Source organism: Peromyscus eremicus, chromosome 10, assembly GCF_949786415.1.
Source record: "Peromyscus eremicus chromosome 10, PerEre_H2_v1, whole genome shotgun sequence".
Classification (NCBI taxonomy): Eukaryota; Metazoa; Chordata; class Mammalia; order Rodentia; family Cricetidae; genus Peromyscus; species Peromyscus eremicus.
In genome coordinates, this window is record NC_081426.1 from 1,567,877 (window position 1) to 1,589,432 (window position 21,556).

Genomic DNA, 21,556 nt, shown 5'->3' on the forward strand with positions numbered 1-21,556 from the left:
GATTGAAAGAGATATAGATGTTAGGCAGTGAGATTTTACCCTGTGTAGATTGGTACCAATAAATTCTTTCTTTCTGCTGTAGACATCTGGATATCCAAGGCCTTATAATTTCTGGAAGAGGGGTATTTCTGTTATCCTGGAAAGACAAAAACAGAACCCTACCACAACCTTTGTTAAATTTTTCTTACAACTTGTAGAGATGTCACATTGGTGGATGAGCTTTTACTTCTCCTCATCAAGGGGTTTCTCCTGTTTGAATCAAATTTTTATTAATTTTGTTGGTATCCATAGCTTTTCTTCTCCTGCAGAAACAAAAGCAAAACCCCTTCCCCAACATAGGACATATCCAGGTTTCCACTCTGAGGTCAACACATCTTTGAAATAAACTGGTTGGTTTAGCTCAGGAGTTTTGTCTGTTGTCCAACGTCTCTCTACAGCTGTTGTTCCTTTCTCATCAGCATTGAGAAAATTCAAGGTTAATAAAATATTATGCAGGCTGGAGAGATGGCTCAGAGGTTAAGAGCACTGCTTGCTCTTCCAAAGGTCCTGAGTTCAATTCCCAGCAACCACATGGTGGCTCACAGCCATCTGTAATGAGATCTGGTGCCCTCTTCTGGCCTGCAGGGATACGTGCAGACAGAATACTGTATACATAATAAATAAATAAATCTTTTAAAAAAAATAAAATATTATGCAATCTATTTCTAGGAGTCATTGTTACCTGTTGCTATTTATTTAGCATATCCTTTAAAGTTCGATTGGATCTTTCTATGACTGCTTGGCCTGTGGAATTATGAGGTACACCTGTAACATGCTTTATATTGTAATAAGCAAAGAACTGTCTCATTTTATTGGAGACATATGCTGGGGCATTGTCTGTCTTAATTTGTACAGGTATGCCCATGATGGCCATAACTTCTAATAGGTGTGTAATCACAGAATCAGCCTTTTCAGAACTCATAGGAGTTGCCCACTGTAATCCTGAATAGGTGTCAATGGTATGGTGTACGTACTTTAATCTTCCAAATTCTGCAAAATGAAACACATCCATCTGCCAAATTTCTTTTCTTTGTATACCTTTTGGATTGTTCCCTACAGGTAATGGAGTTTGGTTATAGAAGAAACAAGTAAGACATTTTTTTTCCACAATATCCTTAGCTTGTTGCCAAGTGATGGAGAAATCCTTCCTCAAACCTTTGCTATTTACATGGTGTTTCTTATGAAATTCTGAGGCTTCTAGCCCATTACCTATTAGTAACTGATCAATCTCATCATTACCTTGTGCTAGAGGTCCTGGCAGACCTGTATGGGATCTGATATGTGATATATATATATATATATATATATATATATATATATATATATATATATATGATGTTCCCTTTTCTGATGATTTCCTGCAATTGTATGAATAATGAAGTTAATTCTGTATTATCAGGAATAAATTCAGCAGTTTCAATATGTAAAACAACTCTCTCTGCATATTGAGAGTCAGTGACTGTATTAAGGGGTTCTGTGAAGTCCATCAGTACCATAAGAATGGCATACAGTTCTGCCTTTTGTACAGAGTTGTATGGACTTTGTACTACTTTACTTAAGTCTCCTGATTTGTATCCTGCTTTCCCTGATTTATTTGCATCAGTATAAAATATGAGGACTCCAGAAATTGGCTTTTGTCGTACAATGTGAGGAAGGACCCATTCAGTCTTCTTTACGAATTCTATTCTCTTGCTTTTGGGATAATGGTTATTAATCTCTCTCAAAAAGTTACTGCAGACTCTCTGCCAGTATTCATTATCTTTCCATAGTGATGAAATTTCCTCATTAGTTAAAGGTACTACAATTTCTGCTGGGTCCTTTCCTGTCAACTGGCAAAGTCTTAATTTACCTTTTTGAATCAAATCAGAGATCTTTTCTATATAAGTCTTTAACTTCTTATTTGGTTTACATAGTAGGAATATCCATTCCAATATAATATCTTCCCTCTGCATCAAAATACCTGTGGGGGAATGTCTGGAGGGGAATAAGACAAGAGTGCATTTAAGTTCTGGATCCACATGATCCACATGTGCTTCTCAAATTGTCTTTTCTACTAGAGCCAATTCCTTCTTAGCTTCAGCTAATAATTCTCTTGGACTATTTAATTCTTTGTCCCCTTCTAGAGTATTAGCCAAATTTTGTAGTCCATCTTTGGGTATTCCCATGATACCCAATAAGTTGGAAATGCTTCCTAGCAACTTTTGAAAATCATTAAGAGTCTTCAATCAGTCTCTCCTTAGTTGTACCTTTTGGGGTCTAATTTTTTTGTAGCTCTATCTTATATCCTAAGTGATTGATAGAATCTCCTCTTTGTACCTTTTCAGGAGCAATTTGCAGTCCTCAGCGAGACAAAACTTTTTTTACTTCTTCAAACATGCTTTCTAATGTGTCTAACTTTGGATCAGCTAATAGGATATCATCCATATAGTGATAAATTATGGATTGTGGAAACTTTACATGAATTATCTCCAATGGTTTTTGTACAAAGTATTGGCACAAGGTAGGGCTGTTTAACATTCCCTGTGGGAAGACCTTCCATTGATATCTCTTGACTGGCTGGGAATTGTTATAATTAGGTACTGTGAAGGCAAATTTTTCTCTATTATTTTCTTGTAAGGGTATGGTAAAGAAACAGTCTTTTAAGTCAATAACTATTATAGGCCATTCTTTAGGTAGCAGAGAGGGCAAGGGCATCCCAGTCTGTAGGGAGCCCATTGGCTGAATTACTTTATTAATAGCTCTCAGATCTGTGAGCATTCTCCAATTACCAGACTTTTTTTTAATAACATATTCCAAGGGCTGGTAGATTCTTCAATGTGTTGAGCATTTAACTGCTCTTGAACCAGCTGTTCTAAAGCTTGTAGCTTCTCTTTTGTCAAAGGCCATTGTCTAACCCAGACAGGTTTATTAGTTAGCCATTTTAAAGGTAAGACAGTTGGTACTTTTGTGAGTTCAACAGCAGTTGTGCTCTGTTTGTGTACAGCCTGAATGGTTGGTGACTGTTTTTTTATAGCATGTTATGATATTATTCCTATAAACATGCATTGGTCTGTATTCCTTTTCTGAGAGTGTAGGAATTTTAATCTGGGTATTCCACTGTTGTAACAGATCTCGGCCCCAAAGATTTACTGCTATATTTGCTACATATGGCTTCATCCTTTCTCTCTGTCATTCTGGCCCTGTGCATTCAACCCATCTCAAACTCTGTTTTATCTGAGATAGGGTTCTAATCCCTAGAAGTCAGACATCTACCTTTTGAAGAGGCCAATTTAGATGCCATGATTTTGGTGTAATTATAATCACATCCGCACCTGTGTCTACCAGGCCCTCCACAACCACATCATTAATTTGAATTCTAAGCTTTGGTCTTTGTTCATTTATGGAAGTCTGCCAAAATATTTGTTTTATTGTGTTATTTGGAAATTGTGATTCATCTATCAGAGCTGTTTTATCATCCATTGCAGTATCGGTTTTTACATTAGGCATTGGTTTATTCAGTTGTTCTGGAGAGGAATTTCTTCCACAGTGGCTGGAAATGTTTGTACCACGTTCAATTTGGGGGCCTGCAAGAGGCCCCCTGAGGCATTTCCCACCAGTAAAGAGTTGCCTCATATATCTATTTTTGATCTGCACTCACTGGTCCAATGTCGGCCTTTGCCACATCTTCTACATAATCCAGGAGGTTGGGGTCTCCTGTTTGGGCTATTTCTAGAAGGAGTATTACTTCTAGAAGCACCTCATGTACAGTTTTTACTGAAATGACCTGGTGTACTACATTTAAAACATTTGGTACCACGGAGCCTTCTTTCACCTCTGGGATTTGTTTCTCCTATCCAAGCTTCATTACTGTAGTTAAGAGACTCAACACCATTAGTATACTGAATCCATTCTTCCAAAGGAGCTGATCTGACCTTTAACAGTGTAAGTATTCTTTTGCATTCTGCATTAGCATTGTTGAAAACCAAGGATTCAGTTAATATTTTTCTTAATTCTTTATCTGACACAGCTTTTGTTATAGCTGTGTTCAGCCTTTGTAAAAAATCAGTGAAGGGTTCATGCGGTCCCTAAAATATCTTTGTGTATACCTCAGTTGGTTTTCCAGGTTCTGGAATTTTTTTCCCAAGCATTTAGAGCTGCTGTATGACATAGGGATATTGAATGCTCATCATAACTGGCTTGTATATTCCTGTCAGCAAAACATCCCTCACCAAGTATTTGATCTTGGGAGATCTCAAAACCTCTGAGTTTACCTTGTTGTTCTGAATTTCTTGCCTTTTCTCTCAACCAGCTTTTCCACTGTAACTGCTGGCTATATTCTAGAACACCTGAAATTAACTGATGCCAGTCATCTGGAATGATTCTATGTGAGGTAGACCATGAATTTAACATCTGTCTTACATATGTGGAGTGTATCCCATACATAACTACTGCTTCCTTTATATTTTTAAAGTCCCTTGTTGAAATTGGTTGTAATGTATATGTCATATATGCCTCCAGGTATGTGTCATCTGCTGGCTTCTAATGGATGATGACAGGATAAGCCATTGTATGAGAGCCATTTGGAGATGTTACAACCTGTATGGTCTTGCCCTTCTGCTTATTAGGTCCCTTATCATGTTTACTGAGTTTCTCCCAGGGCTTGCAAATGAGCACCTAGGGTCTGTTCTAGGAAGTGAACCTCCTCTCTTGCAAGGGATTTCAGATTTCTCATGGAATCATGGAAGTTTCTATGTTCTTCTGAAACATATGATTCCATGGACCTTATCTTATCAATTACTGATAATCTTTCTTCCTTATATAGTGTCTGAGTAGCCACAACTTCACTCTGGAGAGTTAGTGTTCTATTCATTAAACATTCATATTTATTATCAATAAAATCAATTTTGGGTACTAGCCATTTTGTAAATCCTTGTTAGCAGATTCCAGAGAAAGAATCTTTTTATGTAAGCCTTCATTGCTGTCCTTCAAAGCCTGTATCAGTCCCAATAATGACTCATCTTTGTTCTTATTATTAAACCAGTATTTGAACACTGTGTGAATTATTACGATGAATGCCAAAATGGTACAGGCCAGATATGCCTTAGGAAGGTCATATATTTCCAGGAACCTTCATCATACAGGCAAAAAAGTTTTTAAATTCTTGTGAGGTAATGTTGTCGGCCATATTACAAGAATTACTCAAAATTTGTTAGTCAGTTTTAAGGTGTAAAATTATCAAGTACTTTTGCTTGAAATAAAATGCTGGCTTGCTTATCTTACCTCTCAGTGGTTTTGGGGGGTGTAGTAGCACTTTTCAGCCAGCAGGAGGTGCTGGTATAGCTCCAAAGCAGGTCCTGCTGGCGACCTTGGCTGGAGGCAGCTGAAGGCAGAAGCCAAGATGGCAGGGAGCTGGCACTCAGGGAGGAGGGGGAACACCTCTGAGACCGGACTTAGCTGTTACCCCTTTTCAGGAATGGAACTGTGTAGGCGTTTCCTGGTTATATGGAACTCTGCAGGCAGGTTTAGGTACCCACCAGCTAGGGAGGAGGCTGAGGATGGGAGCCACCCAGGCCTTTGGAATTTGCCCCACATGAGTGCCAAATATTGGTTTAATTATTAAGGCAACTCCACATAGTTAAAAGGGAGGTTTATTTTGTGGGGTAACTTACAAGTGAAGGGTGAGGTTACAGGGTTTGGAAAAGGTGTAGCACAGTCCAGAGGTGTTCTCTGGAGAACTCTGCTCAGTCCACCTCCAGCATCCAGGATCCAGGAACCAGGAGAGCTGGCCCATAGGTCTTCAGGGGTCCTCTCTTGGCTCTGCCTTATATATAGGCGTGACAGTTACTGAAGCCTCAAAGGGGGTGGTACTTCCAGGTCAAAGCTGGAATGGCTACCCACTACACACTATCACCAAAAGATAACAGGAATGAACAATCACTGGTCATTAATATCCCTTAATATCAATGGACTTAATTCACCTATAAAAAGACACAGGGGCTAACAGAATGGATACAAAATCAGGACCCATCTTTATGCTGCATACAAGAAACACACCTCAACTTCAAAGACAGACAGACACTACCTCAGAGTAAAAGGCTGGGAAAAGACTTTCCAATCAAATGGACTTAAGAAGCAAGCTGGTATAGCTATCCTTATATCCAACAAAATAGACTTCAAACTAAAGTCAATCAAAAGAGATCAAGAAGGACATTACATACTCATCACAGGAAAGATCCACCAAGATGAAGTTTCAATTCTGAACATTTATACCCCAAATACAAGCTTACCCACATATATAAAAGAAACATTACTAAAGCTTAAATCATACATCAAACCCCACACATTAATAGTGGGAGACTTCAACACCCTACTGTAGCTTGAGTTTTCCTGCTTGGCCCACAGTCAGGACAAATCTCTCTCACCTGCCAGTCCCACAGACGCTCAGACCTGACCAAGTAAACACCGAGACTTATATTGGTTACAAACTGTATGGCCGTGGCAGGCTTCTTGCTAACTGTTCTTACAGCTTAAATTAATCCATTTCCATTAATCTATACCTTGCCACATGGCTTGTGGCTTACCGGCATCTTCACATGCTGTTTGTCATGGTGGCAGCTGGCAGTGTCTCTCTGACTCAGCCCTCCACTTCCCAGCTTTATTCTCCTCCTTGTCCCGCCTATACTTCCTGCCTAGCCAATGGCCAATCAGTGTTTTATTTATTGACTAATTAGCAACACATTTGCCATACAGAACATCCCACAGCACCGTACTCTCACGAATGGACAGATCTGCCAGACTGATAACAGATGTTATGACTCAAATAGACTTAATCAATATCTACAGAACATCCCACCATAAGAAAAAAGAATATACCTTCTTTTCAGCACCCCATGGAACCTTCTCCAAAATCAACCACATACTTGGTCACAAAGCAAATCTCAACAGACACAAAAAAATTGAAATAACCTCCTGTATTCTATCAGACCACCATGGCTTAAAGTTAGATTTCAACAACAACAAAAATTACAGAAAGCCTACAATCATATGGGAACTGAATAATGCTCAACTGAACCACCAATGGGTCAAGGAAGAAAGAAAGAAAAGACTTCCTAGAGATCAATGAAAATGAATGTACTACATATCCAAACTATGAAAGCAGTGCTAAGAGGAAAATTCATAGCACTAAATGCCCACATAAGGAAAATGGAGAAAGTTAAGTGACTTAACAGCACACCTAAAAGCTCTAGAACAAAAATAAGCAAAGTCACCCAAGAGGAATAGACAGAAGGAAATAATCAAATTGAGAATTGAAATCAATAAAATAAAGACAAAGAGAACAATACAAAGAATCAATGAAACAAGAGTTGGTTCTTTGAGAAAATCAACAAGATAGACAAGCCATTATCCAAACTAACCAAAAGACAGAGAGAGAGAGCATCCAAATTAACAAAATCAGAAATGAAAAGGGAGACATAAAAACAGATAACAAGGAAATCCAGAGAATCATCAGGTCATACTTCAAACACCTGTACTCCACAAAATTGGAAAATCTAAAAGAAATGGACAATTTTCTGGATAGGTACCACATACCAAAGTTAAATCAAGACCAGATAAACAATTTAAATAGACCAATAACCCCTAAGGAAATAGAAACAGTCATTAAAAGTCTCCCAACCAAAAAAAGCCCAGGACCAAATGGTTTCAACATAGAATTCTACCAGATTTTCAAAGAAGAGTTAATATCAATACTCTTCAAATTGTTTCATACAATAGAAATAGAAGGAATGTTACCTCTTGTATAATATTAGAGGGACCAGACTTAATATTATACATCCCAGGGGCTCAGGAGAGAGAACTACGAATGGCAAGGACTTTTTTCGGGAAATAGAATCTCAGCACTCCAAACTCTTAGTCCAGTCATTCATTCTTCCAAATCTTCTTTTTTGTCCTTCCTGTACCCTGGGAGTCCCGGTACATATACACTTACAAGCAGTAATCCCTTGGCAGTGCAAAGCCAGGTGTCCAGGGTCAAACAGAGGGGTGATAAGAATCACATAGAGGGGGAATAATTGTTAATTATCATTTTCAACCCAAAAGGGAAGTGACTAATGGGGAAATGAATTAACTAAAGGCTAAATTCGGGTAATATCTAAAAAGAGGGATCTTATGTGGTCAACTATAATCTTAAATGTGATTGGTAGAAAATGTTAAGAATCTATAAGTTGCTAGGTCAATGGGAGAAAATAAAACTGCCTTCTTTTTTCCTGTGGCTCCTCTCTGTCCAAGCTATCTGCCATTTTTTTCTGCAGGGTAGGGGAAAGTGTGCTCAGTCGCTAGGCAACCTGTGTACAGCTAGATGCCTCTGGTAATAGTTAAAGGGAGATCTGGAACTAGAGGCAAGATTTGGGAAAGGAGGAAGTAAAGCTTAATTGAGACATCTGCCAGGCCTTCTCAAACAGGTAGCCTGGATGCTTTAGTCTGTTCTTAGAGAGTACAGAGGTATCTCTGATAAGGTACTTTTCTCCATCTGGGGATAGACCTGGCTGGATGCTGCCAATGAAGATAATTACAGGGAGGCTTGAACTGAGGTTCAGGAATACAAGGAACATACCTAAACATAATAAAGGCAATTTACAACAGGCCAACAGCCAACATCAAATGAAATGGACAGAAATTCCAAGTTATTCCACTAAAATCAGGAACAAGACAAGGATGTCTGCTCTCCCCATATTTATTCAATATGCTACTTGAAATTCTAGCTAGAGCAAAAAGACAACAAAAAGAGATCAAGGGGATAGAAATTGGAAAGGAAGAAGTCAAACTTTCACTATTTGCAGATGATATGATAGTATACATAAGTGACCCCAAAAATTTTACCAGGGAACTCCTTCAGCTAATAAACACCTTTAGTAATGTGGCAGGATACAAGATTAACTCAAAAAATCAGTAGCCCTCTTATATACAAATGATAAATGAGCTGAGAAAGAAATCAGAGAAACATCACCCTTTACAATAGCCACAAATAATATAAAATACCCTGGGGTAACTCTAACTAAGCAAGTGAAAGATCTGTATGACAAGAACTTTAAGTCTCTAAAGAAAGAAATTGAAGAAGATATCAGAAAATGGAAAGATCTCCCATGCTCATGGATAGGTAGGATTAACATAGTAAAAATGGCAATCTTACCAAAAGCAATCTACAGATTCAATGCAATCCCCATCAAAATCCCAATGCAATTCTTCACAAACCTGGAAAGACCAATATTCAAGTTCATTTGGAAAAACAGTAAACCCAAGATAGCTAAAAGAATCCTGTACAACAAAGCCACCTCTGGAGGCTTCACCCTCCCTGACCTCAAGCTCTACTATAAAGCTATAGTAGTAGAAACAGCTTGATACTGGCATAAAAACAGACACTTGAATCAATGGAATCTAATTGAAGACCCTGACATTAATCCACACACCTATGAACTTTTGATTTTTGACAAAGAAGCCAAAACTGTACAATGGAAAAAAGAAAGCATCTTCAGTAAATGGTGCTGGCATAACTGGATGTCAAAATGTAGAAGATTGCAAATAGATCCATATCTATTGCCATGCACAAAAATCAAGTCAAAGTGGATCAAAGACCTCAATATAAAACCAGTTACACTGAACTTGATAGAAGAGAAAGTAGGAAGTACTCTTGAACACATTGGCACAGGAGACCACTTCCTAAACATAACACCAGTAGCACAGACACTGAGAGCAACAATTAATAGATGGGACCTCCTGAAACTGAGAAGTTTCTGTAAGGCAAAGAACACAGTAAATAAGACAAAACAACAGCCTACAGAATGGAAAAAAGATTTTCACCAACCTCATATCTTGCAGAGGGCTCATCTCCAAAATATATAAAGAATTTAAGAAACTAGACATCAAAATAATGAACAATCCAATTAAAAAATGGGCTATAGAGCTAAACAGAATTCTCAAAGGAAGAATTTCAAATGGCTGAAAGATGGATGTTTAAGGAATTGCTCAACATCCATAGTCATCAGAGAAATGCAAATCAAAATGACTCTGAGATACCACCTTACACCTGTCAGAATGGCAATGATTAAAAGCACTGCAGACAGCTTATGTTGGAGAGGATGTGGAGCAAGGGGAACACTCCTCCACTGTTGGTGGGAGTGCGAACTTGTACAGCCACTTTGGAAATCAGTGTGGCAGTTTCTCAGAAAATTGGGAATCAATCTTCCTCAAGACCCAGCTATACCACTCTTGGGCATATACTCAAGGAATGCTCAATCATACCACAAGGACACATGCTCAACTGTGTTCATAGCAGCATTATTCGTAATAGTCAGAACCTGGAAACAACCTAGATGCCCCTTAACTAAAGAATAGATTAAGAAAATGTGTTACATATACACAATGGAGTACTACTCAGTAGAGAAAAACAATGACATCATGAAATTTGCAGGCAAATGAATGGAACTAGAAAACATCATCCTGAGTGAGGTAACCCAGACTCAGAAGGACAAACATGGTATGCACTCACTCATAAGTGGATACTACATGTAAAGCAAAGGATAAGCAGATAACAACCCACGACTCTGGAGAGGCTGGCTGACGGGGGTGGGGGGAGGGGGATGGGACACCCAACGAGGGACGGGTGGGTCACCCTGGGAGGAGGCGATAGATGAAATCTTCATGGTTGGACTGGGGATGAGGGGTGGGCAGTGGAGGGTAGGGGTTGGGGGATGAGAACGTGGGGGAATGGGATGGTCAACCTGGAACAGGGATGGAATGGGAGAGCAGTGAGGGAGATACCATGGTGGAGGGAGATGGGGGGAGATACCATGATGGTAGGGATGAGGGGAGGCCCAGTACTGGGGGAGTTGCCAGATGTCCTCAGGGATGAGCCTGGCTTAGACTGCTAGAAATGGTAGAGAGGGTGCCTGAACTGAGCTGGCTTACCCCAGTGATCGGATTGGTGAATGCCCTAACTGTCATCTTAGAGCTTTTCTCTGGTGGTGGTTGGTGGGGGCAGATGTGGAGATCCATGGCTAGGCACCCAGCAGAGCTCTGGGAGTCTGGTCAGGGAGAGGGATGGGGGATTCTGTGAGCTGGTGCATCAGGATGGTAATGGGGAAACCTGCAGAGACAACCAGGCCAAACTAGTGGGAACTCATGGAGGTTGGATCAATGGCTGTGGAGCCTGCATGGGACTGGACTAGACCCATGCATGGTGAGACAACTGTGTAGCTTGATCTGCTTGGAGGACCCCCTGGCGGTAGGATCAGAGTTCATCCCTGATGCATGAGCAGGCTTTTTGGAGCCCACTACCTATGATGGGACACCTCATACAGCCTTTGGGCAGGGGGAAGGGCTTGGACTTGCCTCTACTGGATGTACCTCCCCATGGGAGGCCTTGCCTTCTTGTTGGGGGGAGGGGAGGGTGGGTTGGGAGGGGAGGCTGGGAGGGGGTGGGATGAAGGAGGAGGTAGATCTTTGGTTGATATGTAGAATGAATGAATAAATTTTCTTTAAAAAAACGTTCTGTCATCCAACCCATGTAAATTATGTGTAGTTAATTTTATGCATGCTACATATTTTTGCTGTGATGTTTAGTGTAGTCTTAATACTAAATCCTTTAGCTGGACTAGATAGATTACGTCACTTGGTATTCCGAGTGACAACACTTTCTTGTTGTGTTCGTTCACTGAGCCACCATGTCACCTGTAATGCCCCAGGCAACTGGCCCTCACTCATACCAGGATAGATTTATGTATGTATCATATGCCATGTTTGGAGTTACCCAAAACCCAGAGTTAAAACTGTATGGCTTTCATGTCACAACTGATTTTTATCCACTGTTATCGGACATATTTCTGTTAATTGCATAAATTAGGCTGAGGTGGGACATTCTGGATATGGGATGCCGTCTGCAAAGATTTAGCTCTGCTGATGTCATTTTCAGAATGTATGCTGCAAGTGCTTTCACCAAAGCTCGCTCTCATGTGTGTGCATGTACGAGTGTGTGTGTACAGCTGTTTCTGACAATTGTTCAATTGTCTGTTCGTTGACATAGAGTTGATGAGCATTTTTATTATTAATTAATTAATTAATTTTTCTATTATCAGCTTGATACAGTATAAATTCTATCCTAATAGTGAAATGTTTGATTGAGGCTTGCCCAGTGATTGGGTAAAACCAAAACTTATTATAAGCCATAGTCATCCTAGGGTCCCCCCTGCTATATAGCCTCCCTGGTTCTGTGGGTTGCAGTCTGATTGTTCTTTACTTTATATCTAGAATCCACTTGTGAGTGAGTACATACCATGTTTGTCCTTCTGGGTTTGGGTTACCTCACTCAGGATGATGTTTTCTAGTTCCATCCATTTGCCTACAAATTTCATGCTGTCATTGTTTTTCTCTACTGAGTAGTACTCCATTGTGTATATGTACCATATTTTCTTAATTCATTCTTCAGTTGATGGGCATCTAGGTTGTTTCTAGGTTCTGGCTATTACGAATAGTGTTGCTATGAACATAGTTGAACATGTATCTTTGTGGTATGATTGAGCATTCCTTGGGTATATGCCCAAGAGTGGTATGGCTGGGTCTTGAGGTAGATCGATTCCCAATTTTCTGAGAAACCGCCATACTGATTTCCACAGTGGTTGTACAAGTTTGCACTCCCACCAACAGTGGAGGAGTGTTCCCTTTGCTCTGCATCCTCTCCAACATTGACTGTCATTAGTGTTTTTGATCATTGTCATTCTGACCAGTGTAAGGTGGTATCCCAGAGTCATTTTGATTTGCATTTCTCTGATGACTAAGGATGTTGAACATTTCTTTAGATGTCTTTCAGCCATTTGTGATTCTTCTTTTGAGAATTCTCTGTTTAGCTCTTTAGCCCATTTTTTAATTAGATTGTTCAGTATTTTGATGTCTAGTTTCTTGAGTTCTTTATATACTTTGGAGATCAGTCCTCTGTCAGATGTGGGGTTGGTAAAGGTCTTTTCCCATTCTGTAGGCTGTCTTTTTGTCTTATTGACCGTGTGTTTTGCCCTACAAAAGCTTCTCAGTTTCAGGAGGTCCCATTTATTAATTGTTGCGCTCAGTGTCTGCTGGTGTTATATTTAGGAAGTGCTCTCCTGTGCCAATGCGTTCAAGTGTACTTTCTACTTTCTCTTCTATTAAGTTTAGTGTAACTAGATTTATGTTGAGGTCTTTGATCCACTTGGACTTGAGTTTTCCCCAGGTACTTCAAGTATCTTTGGCTCATAAAATAACTATCCACTGGACATCAAAACTACAGGTTATTCTTTTCCTCTGATACTTTTGTGTATGTTCCCTCTTCAGTTGAATTGATAAAGCAAGCAAAGCTTAAAATTGAATTAATTTCAGATTTGTAGTAACAATTCTATCAGTCTAACTCAGTGTTAACTAGGACCATGTGGACTATATGGACTAAATTGACAGTCTCTCAGATAATTGGCACTGTCTCTGAATTCTTTATGTCCCAGGAGCCACTCTACCATCAGAATCATGGAACTGAGAGCAGTTTTCATGAAACTCATGGGAGGAGTCACAGTGTCACCGTGTTTATTAAATGGGTTTAATTTTACCAGGTATCTCCAGAGCATCTACTGTATGCCAGACATGCACTAAGTGTTTAGGATGAGAGGAGAATAGCGTGAATATTGTTATCCAGCAGCTTTTGACCTGGTGAGGGAAGTAGCTATCCATGAAGCTCAGCTTAATGACTTGGCTGGGGACATGAGAATAGATCTGTGTGAGAGCCAAGAACTTAAGTTGGTAGAATGCTTGTTGACCACTCATGAAACCATGGGTTTGGTCCTAACACTATGGAAACTGAGTATGGTGGTATGGGCCTGAAATTACAGTGCATGGAAGGTAGAGGCTGGAGAACCAAAAGTTCAAGGTCAGCCTTGGTAACTAGCAAATTTGAGGCCAGTATGGGCTACCCTGTCTCAAACAAAACCAATGAAACAACAGTATCCTCTGGGCTATGGAAGTATGGATTTAGAGGCCACCATCTAGCTGGTGTGTGTGAGTAGGATGCAAGAAACATGAAGAGAGGACTTTGGTAAGATTTTCTGGGGGAGGGGCACTCATTCAGGGCCATGGAAATTAGAAAACATTTCATGTAAAGTTAAATACTCTGGAACAAATTCCCTTTTCACTATGGTTTGCTTTTGAGGGGATTTGATAATTTCATTCCAAGATAAAGTTTCTATCAAGCCGAGTCTAGCTTTCTGTCTGTAAGAACGGCAGACATTTATGGGACAGTTCCTGTGTTCTGGGTGCCTGTCCTCCAGCTCTCAAGAGCTGCTCCACAGTGTGGTTAGTACCCATAGGACTTAGGTGATAGAAGTCAAGACCTGCACACATACCTATGTAACTGGCAAATGGCAGAGCTGGGCTTTATATCCAATGTCTGTTTGATTTCATAGGCCATGCATTTCCCCACACAGAGTGCAGCTACTTCCACCCAGGACTGTTTAGATGGTGACTGCAATGTGACAAGGTGATGACATTGGGCAGAGTCCATGTATGCTATTCTGTTCTATATTAATTTAACCAGATGAGGTTTGGGCAAATCTTGGAACTAGATATTTTATCCACTGGCTCTGTGATTTGAGAGCTTAGTTCTGGTTAGGTCTGAGACAGGACAACACTGGCATGTGCTGCTGTTCAGTGCTAGAGGGCAGTTGAATCTTGGAGGGTAGGGCCCACAATGATCTAGAGAGCAATGAGTCTCTTGATTCCCAAACGACCTACCCCAGCAGTGGTTAATCTGTGGTGACTCCGATGAGCTAGTTACCTAGGGGCTGTGACTCTCTCCCTGATGTACTAGTGCTCAGGGACCCTAGATCATGAGGAGAAATATTTTCTTTTTGGGGAAAACAGGGTTGCAATAAGTGACCTTAGTCCTTGAGGCTTAAAAGGCTGTGCTTAAGCCAGGCAGTGGTGGCTCATGCCTTTAATCCCAGCACTTGGGAAGCAGAGGCAGGTGGATCTCTGTGAGTTCAAGGCCAGCCTGGGCTACAGAGTGAGTTCCAGGAAAGGCGCCAAAGCTACACAGAGAAACCCTGTCCTGAAAAACAAACAAACAAACAAAATGCTGTCTTTAGCAGTAAGGTGCAATGAACCCAAAGCTGGGAAGATTGGACACGTAAGGCTTCGAGTGGGGCTTCACCCTGAGACTGTCATATTGTTTATCTCAGATTCTTAACTGAGCCTAGCCTTTCTCTCCTGGACCACCTGCTTATATCTGGAGATGACTACTTCCTCTCCTGTCCCAGTAGATCATGCCTGAAGTGCTATGCCTGCTTCCACCTCTCATCACCCTAGAAAGAGAAAGGCTTTGCTTATATGTAGAGAGGAACTGTGAGTCTATATGATTTATGATCTTACCAGTGCTGACATCTGTATCTCCTGCAAAGTATCACTGGATAATTATTTCTACAGTAATTTACATTTTCTCATTGCTCAAATCTCCATGGAAAGAGCCACATCTCCAGCTTCTCTCCTTTACTTCCCACGGCAGTTACATATGGAAACTTATTTCTTGCAGGTAATCCAAAGCCTACAACACTTTATTTGAATATCCATCTCCCTTATTCTAGGCTCACAAGGGAGAATCACAATGTGTACTTCTTCAAACAAAATTACCACTGAATTTTCCTCCCAGAGGCCACTTGTAGTGTTATGAGAGCGTGGACTTGGCAGTCAAGTCTGGATCTAGTTCTGCCCTCGCCTATCAGTGTGATGACTTAGAACACATCAACTTTGAGTCAATTTGAATCTACTACAACTTGCGCTGCTACATTGGCTCAAGTATGAAATGCCTCTGCCAATGATTGCACAATGCCTCCTTTTTCTCTTGTTGCTTGTCAGTAGTGGGTAAGGTGGCTGCTGCCACTCTAGACTTCTTGTCTGCATTTCAACTGCAGGAAGAAGAAGTGGGACACAGAGAGGAGCACTTTTCCTCTTTGTGGAAGTTGCATACATGACTTCCACTTTCATTCCATGGACCAGAGCTTGAATGCCACATCCAATGGTCTCCGGGAAAAGCAAACGCAGTCCTAATTATTGACATTTATTCCTGTGCCACTGGGATGTTCCAGTTAAGAGAAAGAAGGAGAATATTTATCATAGTTTTGGTTCCCAGAGACAGTCCCTGAGACAGAGTTTAGCCTGTAGAATATTGAATCTGTGATGGAAGAACAGTTGAGCTACGATGCAGGCCCCACAGCAACCTCAGTGTCCCACACCAGGGTTTCTAAGATGACCATGCCTCACCTCCATAAGTTAGTCCATCATTGGACATAGAAGGAACATGGTCTGGGAAGGAATATGACCTGGGTAAGGCAGCCCTTGAAATTTGTAGATTCTGCTAGCTAGGGTCATGTACCCTCAGCACTATAGGCAGTTGAGCTGGCAAATACCTGATGGAAGTGGGTTCTGGGTGGTGCATCTTAGCAGACATTGTAGGCAGAATGAGCGAGCTAGTATCTCCCCATACTAGCTGGTCATGAGACTCAAACATGGAGGGCTTTACAAAAGGACCTGGCTATGGCAAGCACACAGTCAGTCTTGGCTATAGCATCAGAACTTACCAAATGTAGTTTTTGAAGGATATTTCTCTTCCAGAACAGGGACTAGAAGATTTAGCCACTCTGGTCTAATGATCAAATTGGGGAATATGGTACTATAAAATCTTAAATTTTTATGTACATGAGTCAACATATAATTAAAAGTGCTAATAATTTATATTAGAAAAGAGAGATGGCATTGTTTGAGCCTTTCTATGAGGTGGAAATGTGAAAGAGCCTTCTATACATAGAATTTGTAGAGATCTGGAGCGCCGGTGCTGGCCAAGCCGTCACCATGCCTCTGGCTAGAGATCTATTACACCCTTCCTTGGAAGAGGAAAAGAAAAACAATAAGAAGAAACGGCTGGTTCAGAGCCCAGATGTGAAATGTCCAGGTTGCTACAAGATTGCTACAGTTTTCAGCCATGCTCCTACAGTGGTTCTCTGCAGAGGTGGTTCAGCAGTGTTGTGCCAGCCCACAGGAGGAAAAGCCGGGCTCACAGAAGGCTGTTCACTTAGAAGAAAGCAACTCTAATCATCTATACAAGTTCCTGAGTTTGTGTTTTTCACAGAAAGCTTTATCAAGTTCAGTGACTCTACCAAGACAATGTAACTGTGTTTTATTTTATAAAGTATATAACAGTGATCTCCTATTTTGGTGTCAGTTTTTCAGTAAAGTTTTAATTATGGACAAAAAAAAAGAATTTGTATGATATTCAGTACTTCTATAAAAAAAGGGTCACATGGAAGTTTCCTGAAAATAAGATAGTACAATGAAAAATGCATTCATTAAACAAATAGTTAATGAGCACCCACTCTACAGACATTTCTGTCCTGTCCAATGACAGTCAGCCTTTGCGGCCTGTGCGGTCCCTCACTGATGCTCTAGGTCTCACTTCTGAGCACTCTGCAGCCAGAATGAGCCTTAGAGATGTTTGATGCTGTTCCCTCTCCTCTCAAGCCTCCAGCAGCTGCTCGGTGTGTTTATAGTGCATCTGCAGTCCTGGCGCCCCTGCCAGTCCCTGCATGCTCTGGCCCCTTGCCACCCTCTGACCTCATTTGCTCTAGCTGCGCTGGCCTCTTGGCAGTTTCTCAGGCCAACCAGTGAATGTCTGAGTGAGGACTTCTGCATTTATTCTCCTCAGTGCCTGAGGCACTCCCCACAAGATGCATCATGGAGGTTCCTGTGTCCTGTTATTTCATCACAGGTTGTCTCTGACCTTCTGTCTACAGTGTCTTCACTTGCCGCTCACAGCTCAATTTCTCTTTATGCACAGCCCTTATCGCTCCCTGAAACTGTTTTTTCCTTGTTTATTGTTCATGTTCCATGTCTTAGCCCCATAGAATCTGAGAGTGTGAGCACTTCGTAATGACAGTTGTATACTTAAAGTGAACCCAGGAAGGGGCAGGCACTCCCCAATGTACTGTGAGTGAAGGATAGTGTACTAACTTCTGGGAATACAGTGATCACAAAGACAGCCATGCATGGGACTCTTATGGAATCAGTAGTTTACGAGACCCATTCCAACAGTACAGCCAGTGAAAGTTGCACAAGTTGCTCTTTGAATATTCTGTAGTAGAAAATACCACAGGGATTGGGAGTGTAACTCAGCATGTTCAATCCAGCACTTCAGAAAAGTTCATCTTAGAGATGGGACATTTCCCAGCTTTGGATTTGTCATTTGGTGCAGATTAGAAGGTTGCTGCACATGCTCACATGCAGTTTTCTGGGGGGTAGGTATGGAAGGGCAAAGGGGTGATGGGAAGGTACCAATAAGTGGTCCAGCTCTTCTCGAGGAAGCCATTTAATTGAGGATCCTGATGACTTAACTCCTGCTCCATCCTGTTTCGGCCTCACTGTGTAGCTCACTTGCTGTCCTTCCACCTGCTAGGAATATTGGTGTGTACTACTATTCCCAGATTTCTGCTCCTTATACTTACTTCTGAGCTTGGATTCTGGACTCATTTAAATATTTGTGTATGTATATATCGGAGTGTATAGATATGCATGCACGTGTGTGTGTGTGTGTGTGTGTGTGTGGTGTACTCACTTGTGATATACAAGTGGAGGCCAGAAGTTGATGCCTGATGCTGTCTTCAACTACTTTCTCCCTAATCACGTGAGCCGGGTCCCTTCAGTGAATCTGGAACTCATTGTTTTGGCTGTATTGGCTGGCCAGTGATTCGTCAGGATCTGCCTATATCTGCCCCTGTACCGGTGCTGGCTTATAGGCTGTACCACTTCACCTGGCTTTTATGTGGGAGCTAGGGATAAACTCAAGTCCTTATGCCTGCCGCTAACATTTTATCCACTGAGCCGTCTTCCCAGCCCATTATGGGGCTCATATTTTCTTGCAGGATTTTTGCTTTAAGTTTCAGATGAATTTAAAAACTTTGCTTTCTGTCTTGGAGACAGCTTTTAAAATTTGGGATCTGTCCTTAACACCATTTCTCAGTGTTTGATTTTTAGTAAAGAAAGACCATAGCATCTTGATAGTGTGGGAAAAAGCTCAGAAACCAGAAGGCTCGTTATTGCCTCTGTATGTCCTTGTTGGGCCTCAGTTAGCTACCAAACATTGTAATGGGCCATTTGGGAGATATGTGTTCTGTCCAGACTGGAACATTTTCCTGATCCAGAGTGACCATCTGCCTTTATCTCTGTGATCATTGAGTAAGGAGAGCCTTTTCCATGTTTAGGTAGTTCAAATTGGCATTGATTACAACATTAATGATAGTTTACTTGAAAGTACACATTTTCTTTGGTAAATATACTATCCTAAGATTGAAGAAGTAAACTATCTTAAAATATAATTTATTTAAAGCATATTTCTGTTGCCTTCAAAATAGACTTTCCAAAATGAATTTAATAAAAACACTGGGAAATGTTTACATGTGAACAAATTCCAATAGTTCCATCGTCAGATCTAAACATCTCAAGAAAAGAAGATAAATAAGAATGTTTAACTTATGTTTAACTTATAACATGACCTAGGTGCTTATCACCTGTGTGAGTCAACATGTTATCACGACAAAAATACTGAGGAAAACACTTCAATGAGAGGAAATGTCTATTTTGGCTCTTTTCAGAGGTTTTGGTCTGTGGCAGCATCCATTGTTCTTAGGACTTTGTCGAGGCAAGACCTCAGGGTACCAGGAGCATGGGTAGTGAAAGCTGTGGCCAGAAAGCAGAAGATATAGAGCGAGGGGCCAGGGTCCCAGTAAGGCCATGCCACCTATGACCTACTTCTAGGTACATTCTTTCTCCTGAAGTTCCACCATCTCCCTATATAGCCCCCAGTGGAGACTAAACCTTCAACAGACAAGCCTTTGGAGGATGTTCTGGGTCCAAAGCTTCACACCCCCTAAATATGCAAAGGGTAGAAACATCAACTTGGTAGACTTTCTTCTTCCTCCTCCTCTTCTTCCTCTTCCTCCTCCTCTTCTTTTTCTTCTCCTTCTCTTCTTCTCTCATTATTCTTCTCTCCTCCTCCTCCTCCTGCTCCTCCTCCTCCTCCTTCTCCTTTCTTGGGTTTTTAGTCTATTTTCTGCTGTTCTAAACAGGATAGCTGGGCCCAAGTAATTAGGTAAAAGGGAATAGATTTATGTATTTGTTGGTTTATTTTACACAGTAACCTCCATGATGCATCTTGGGGGGAGGGCTTCAGGCACTGGGGAGAATAAACACAGTGTGTGTGTGTGTGTGTGTGTGTGTGTGTGTGTGTGTGTGTGTGTGTGTGTGAAAGAGAGAGAGACTGTTTGTGTCTGTGTGTCTGTCTGTGTATATGCTGTGTGTAAGAGGGCATCAGTGGAGACCAAAAGAGCATGCTGTACCCCCTGGGGCTGGAGTTTCAGCAGTGTGAGCCGTCTGACATGAGTGCTGGGAACTGGACTTGGGTACTCTAGGAAAACATCAAGTGCTCTTAACCAGTGAATCACCCCCAAAATTATATTTATTGTGTATGTGTGTGTATGGGAATTCTTTAATACCACCACAGGAGAGTGAATCTTTACAGAAGTTTAAAAGGTAGAGCAAGGTAGTTGAAAAACTTTAAATAATACAGGAATGTACAATGTAGGATGAGACCCCCCCCCCCCCCGACCTAACTAGTTCTACTTTCCAGAGTTCGCTACTATTCACAATTTGGTGTTATCTTTACCAACACTAATCTGCATTAGTGCTAACATGTAAGCATTTAATTTAGTAGTTTATAATATTTTATTGTTAAAAATAATGATACAACTAAATGCCCCTTTACACAAATAGTGTAATATATTACAAAATGATTTCACTATTTTTATTTTTAAATATAATTTAAAATGGATAACTAAAAATGGTTAAAATTATTGTCAGTTTGTATATATTTAAGTATATTTGGTTGGTTTGTGGTGGTTAAAAGTAAAAACAGCAACCAGGTATAGTGCCAGCACCCAGAGAACAAAGGCAGGAGGATGACCATAAGTTCAAGGCCACTCAGGTCTACACATCAAGTTTTAGGGTGAAGTTACATAGCAAGACCCTGTATCAAATAACAGACCAAAACCAAAGTTTAAAAACAGAGTGACTTCCTATGCCTTGGCTTTAGAATGCACTGGTAAAATGACATTGGTCACTTGAGACTTTTGTGGATAGATGATTGACCATCCAGGAGAATAACTAGCCTTCTATTGGGAGATCTTCTGTCTTGTGCTTTCTAAAGAGGACTGCAGGGTGAGTGCTTATAGCGTCTCTATTTCTTCTTCTTTTCCCCAGCAATTAAGGGAGGGCAGTCAAGGTTAAAAATAAGTACACAGTGATTACATCACTCAAATATCATCACATTAGGCAGATCTCAATTACTTCTGAGGTGTGGACAGCAGGAAAGGGTTGTTAACTCTGGCAGTATGGTTGTGTATATAAAGTTTAAAATGGTAATTCTAGTGTATGA

General features: G+C 40.8%; 1 protein-coding gene across 1 annotated transcript; it reads left to right on the forward strand.

The window, feature by feature from the left end:
- Positions 1–16,926: 16,926 nt before the first annotated feature.
- On the forward strand, positions 16,927–17,286 carry LOC131920743 (small ribosomal subunit protein eS27-like). The gene has a single exon (XM_059275188.1). The coding sequence runs from the start codon at positions 16,927–16,929 to the stop codon at positions 17,164–17,166; it is 240 nt and encodes a 79-aa protein (XP_059131171.1). The 3' UTR covers positions 17,167–17,286.
- The last annotated feature ends 4,270 nt before the right edge of the window (positions 17,287–21,556 follow it).

What these genes read in the sequence shown, in the direction of transcription:
- LOC131920743 (XM_059275188.1), top strand. Translation starts at nt 16,927, where the DNA reads ATGCCTCTGGCTAGAGATCTATTACACCCTTCCTTGGAAGAGGAAAAG.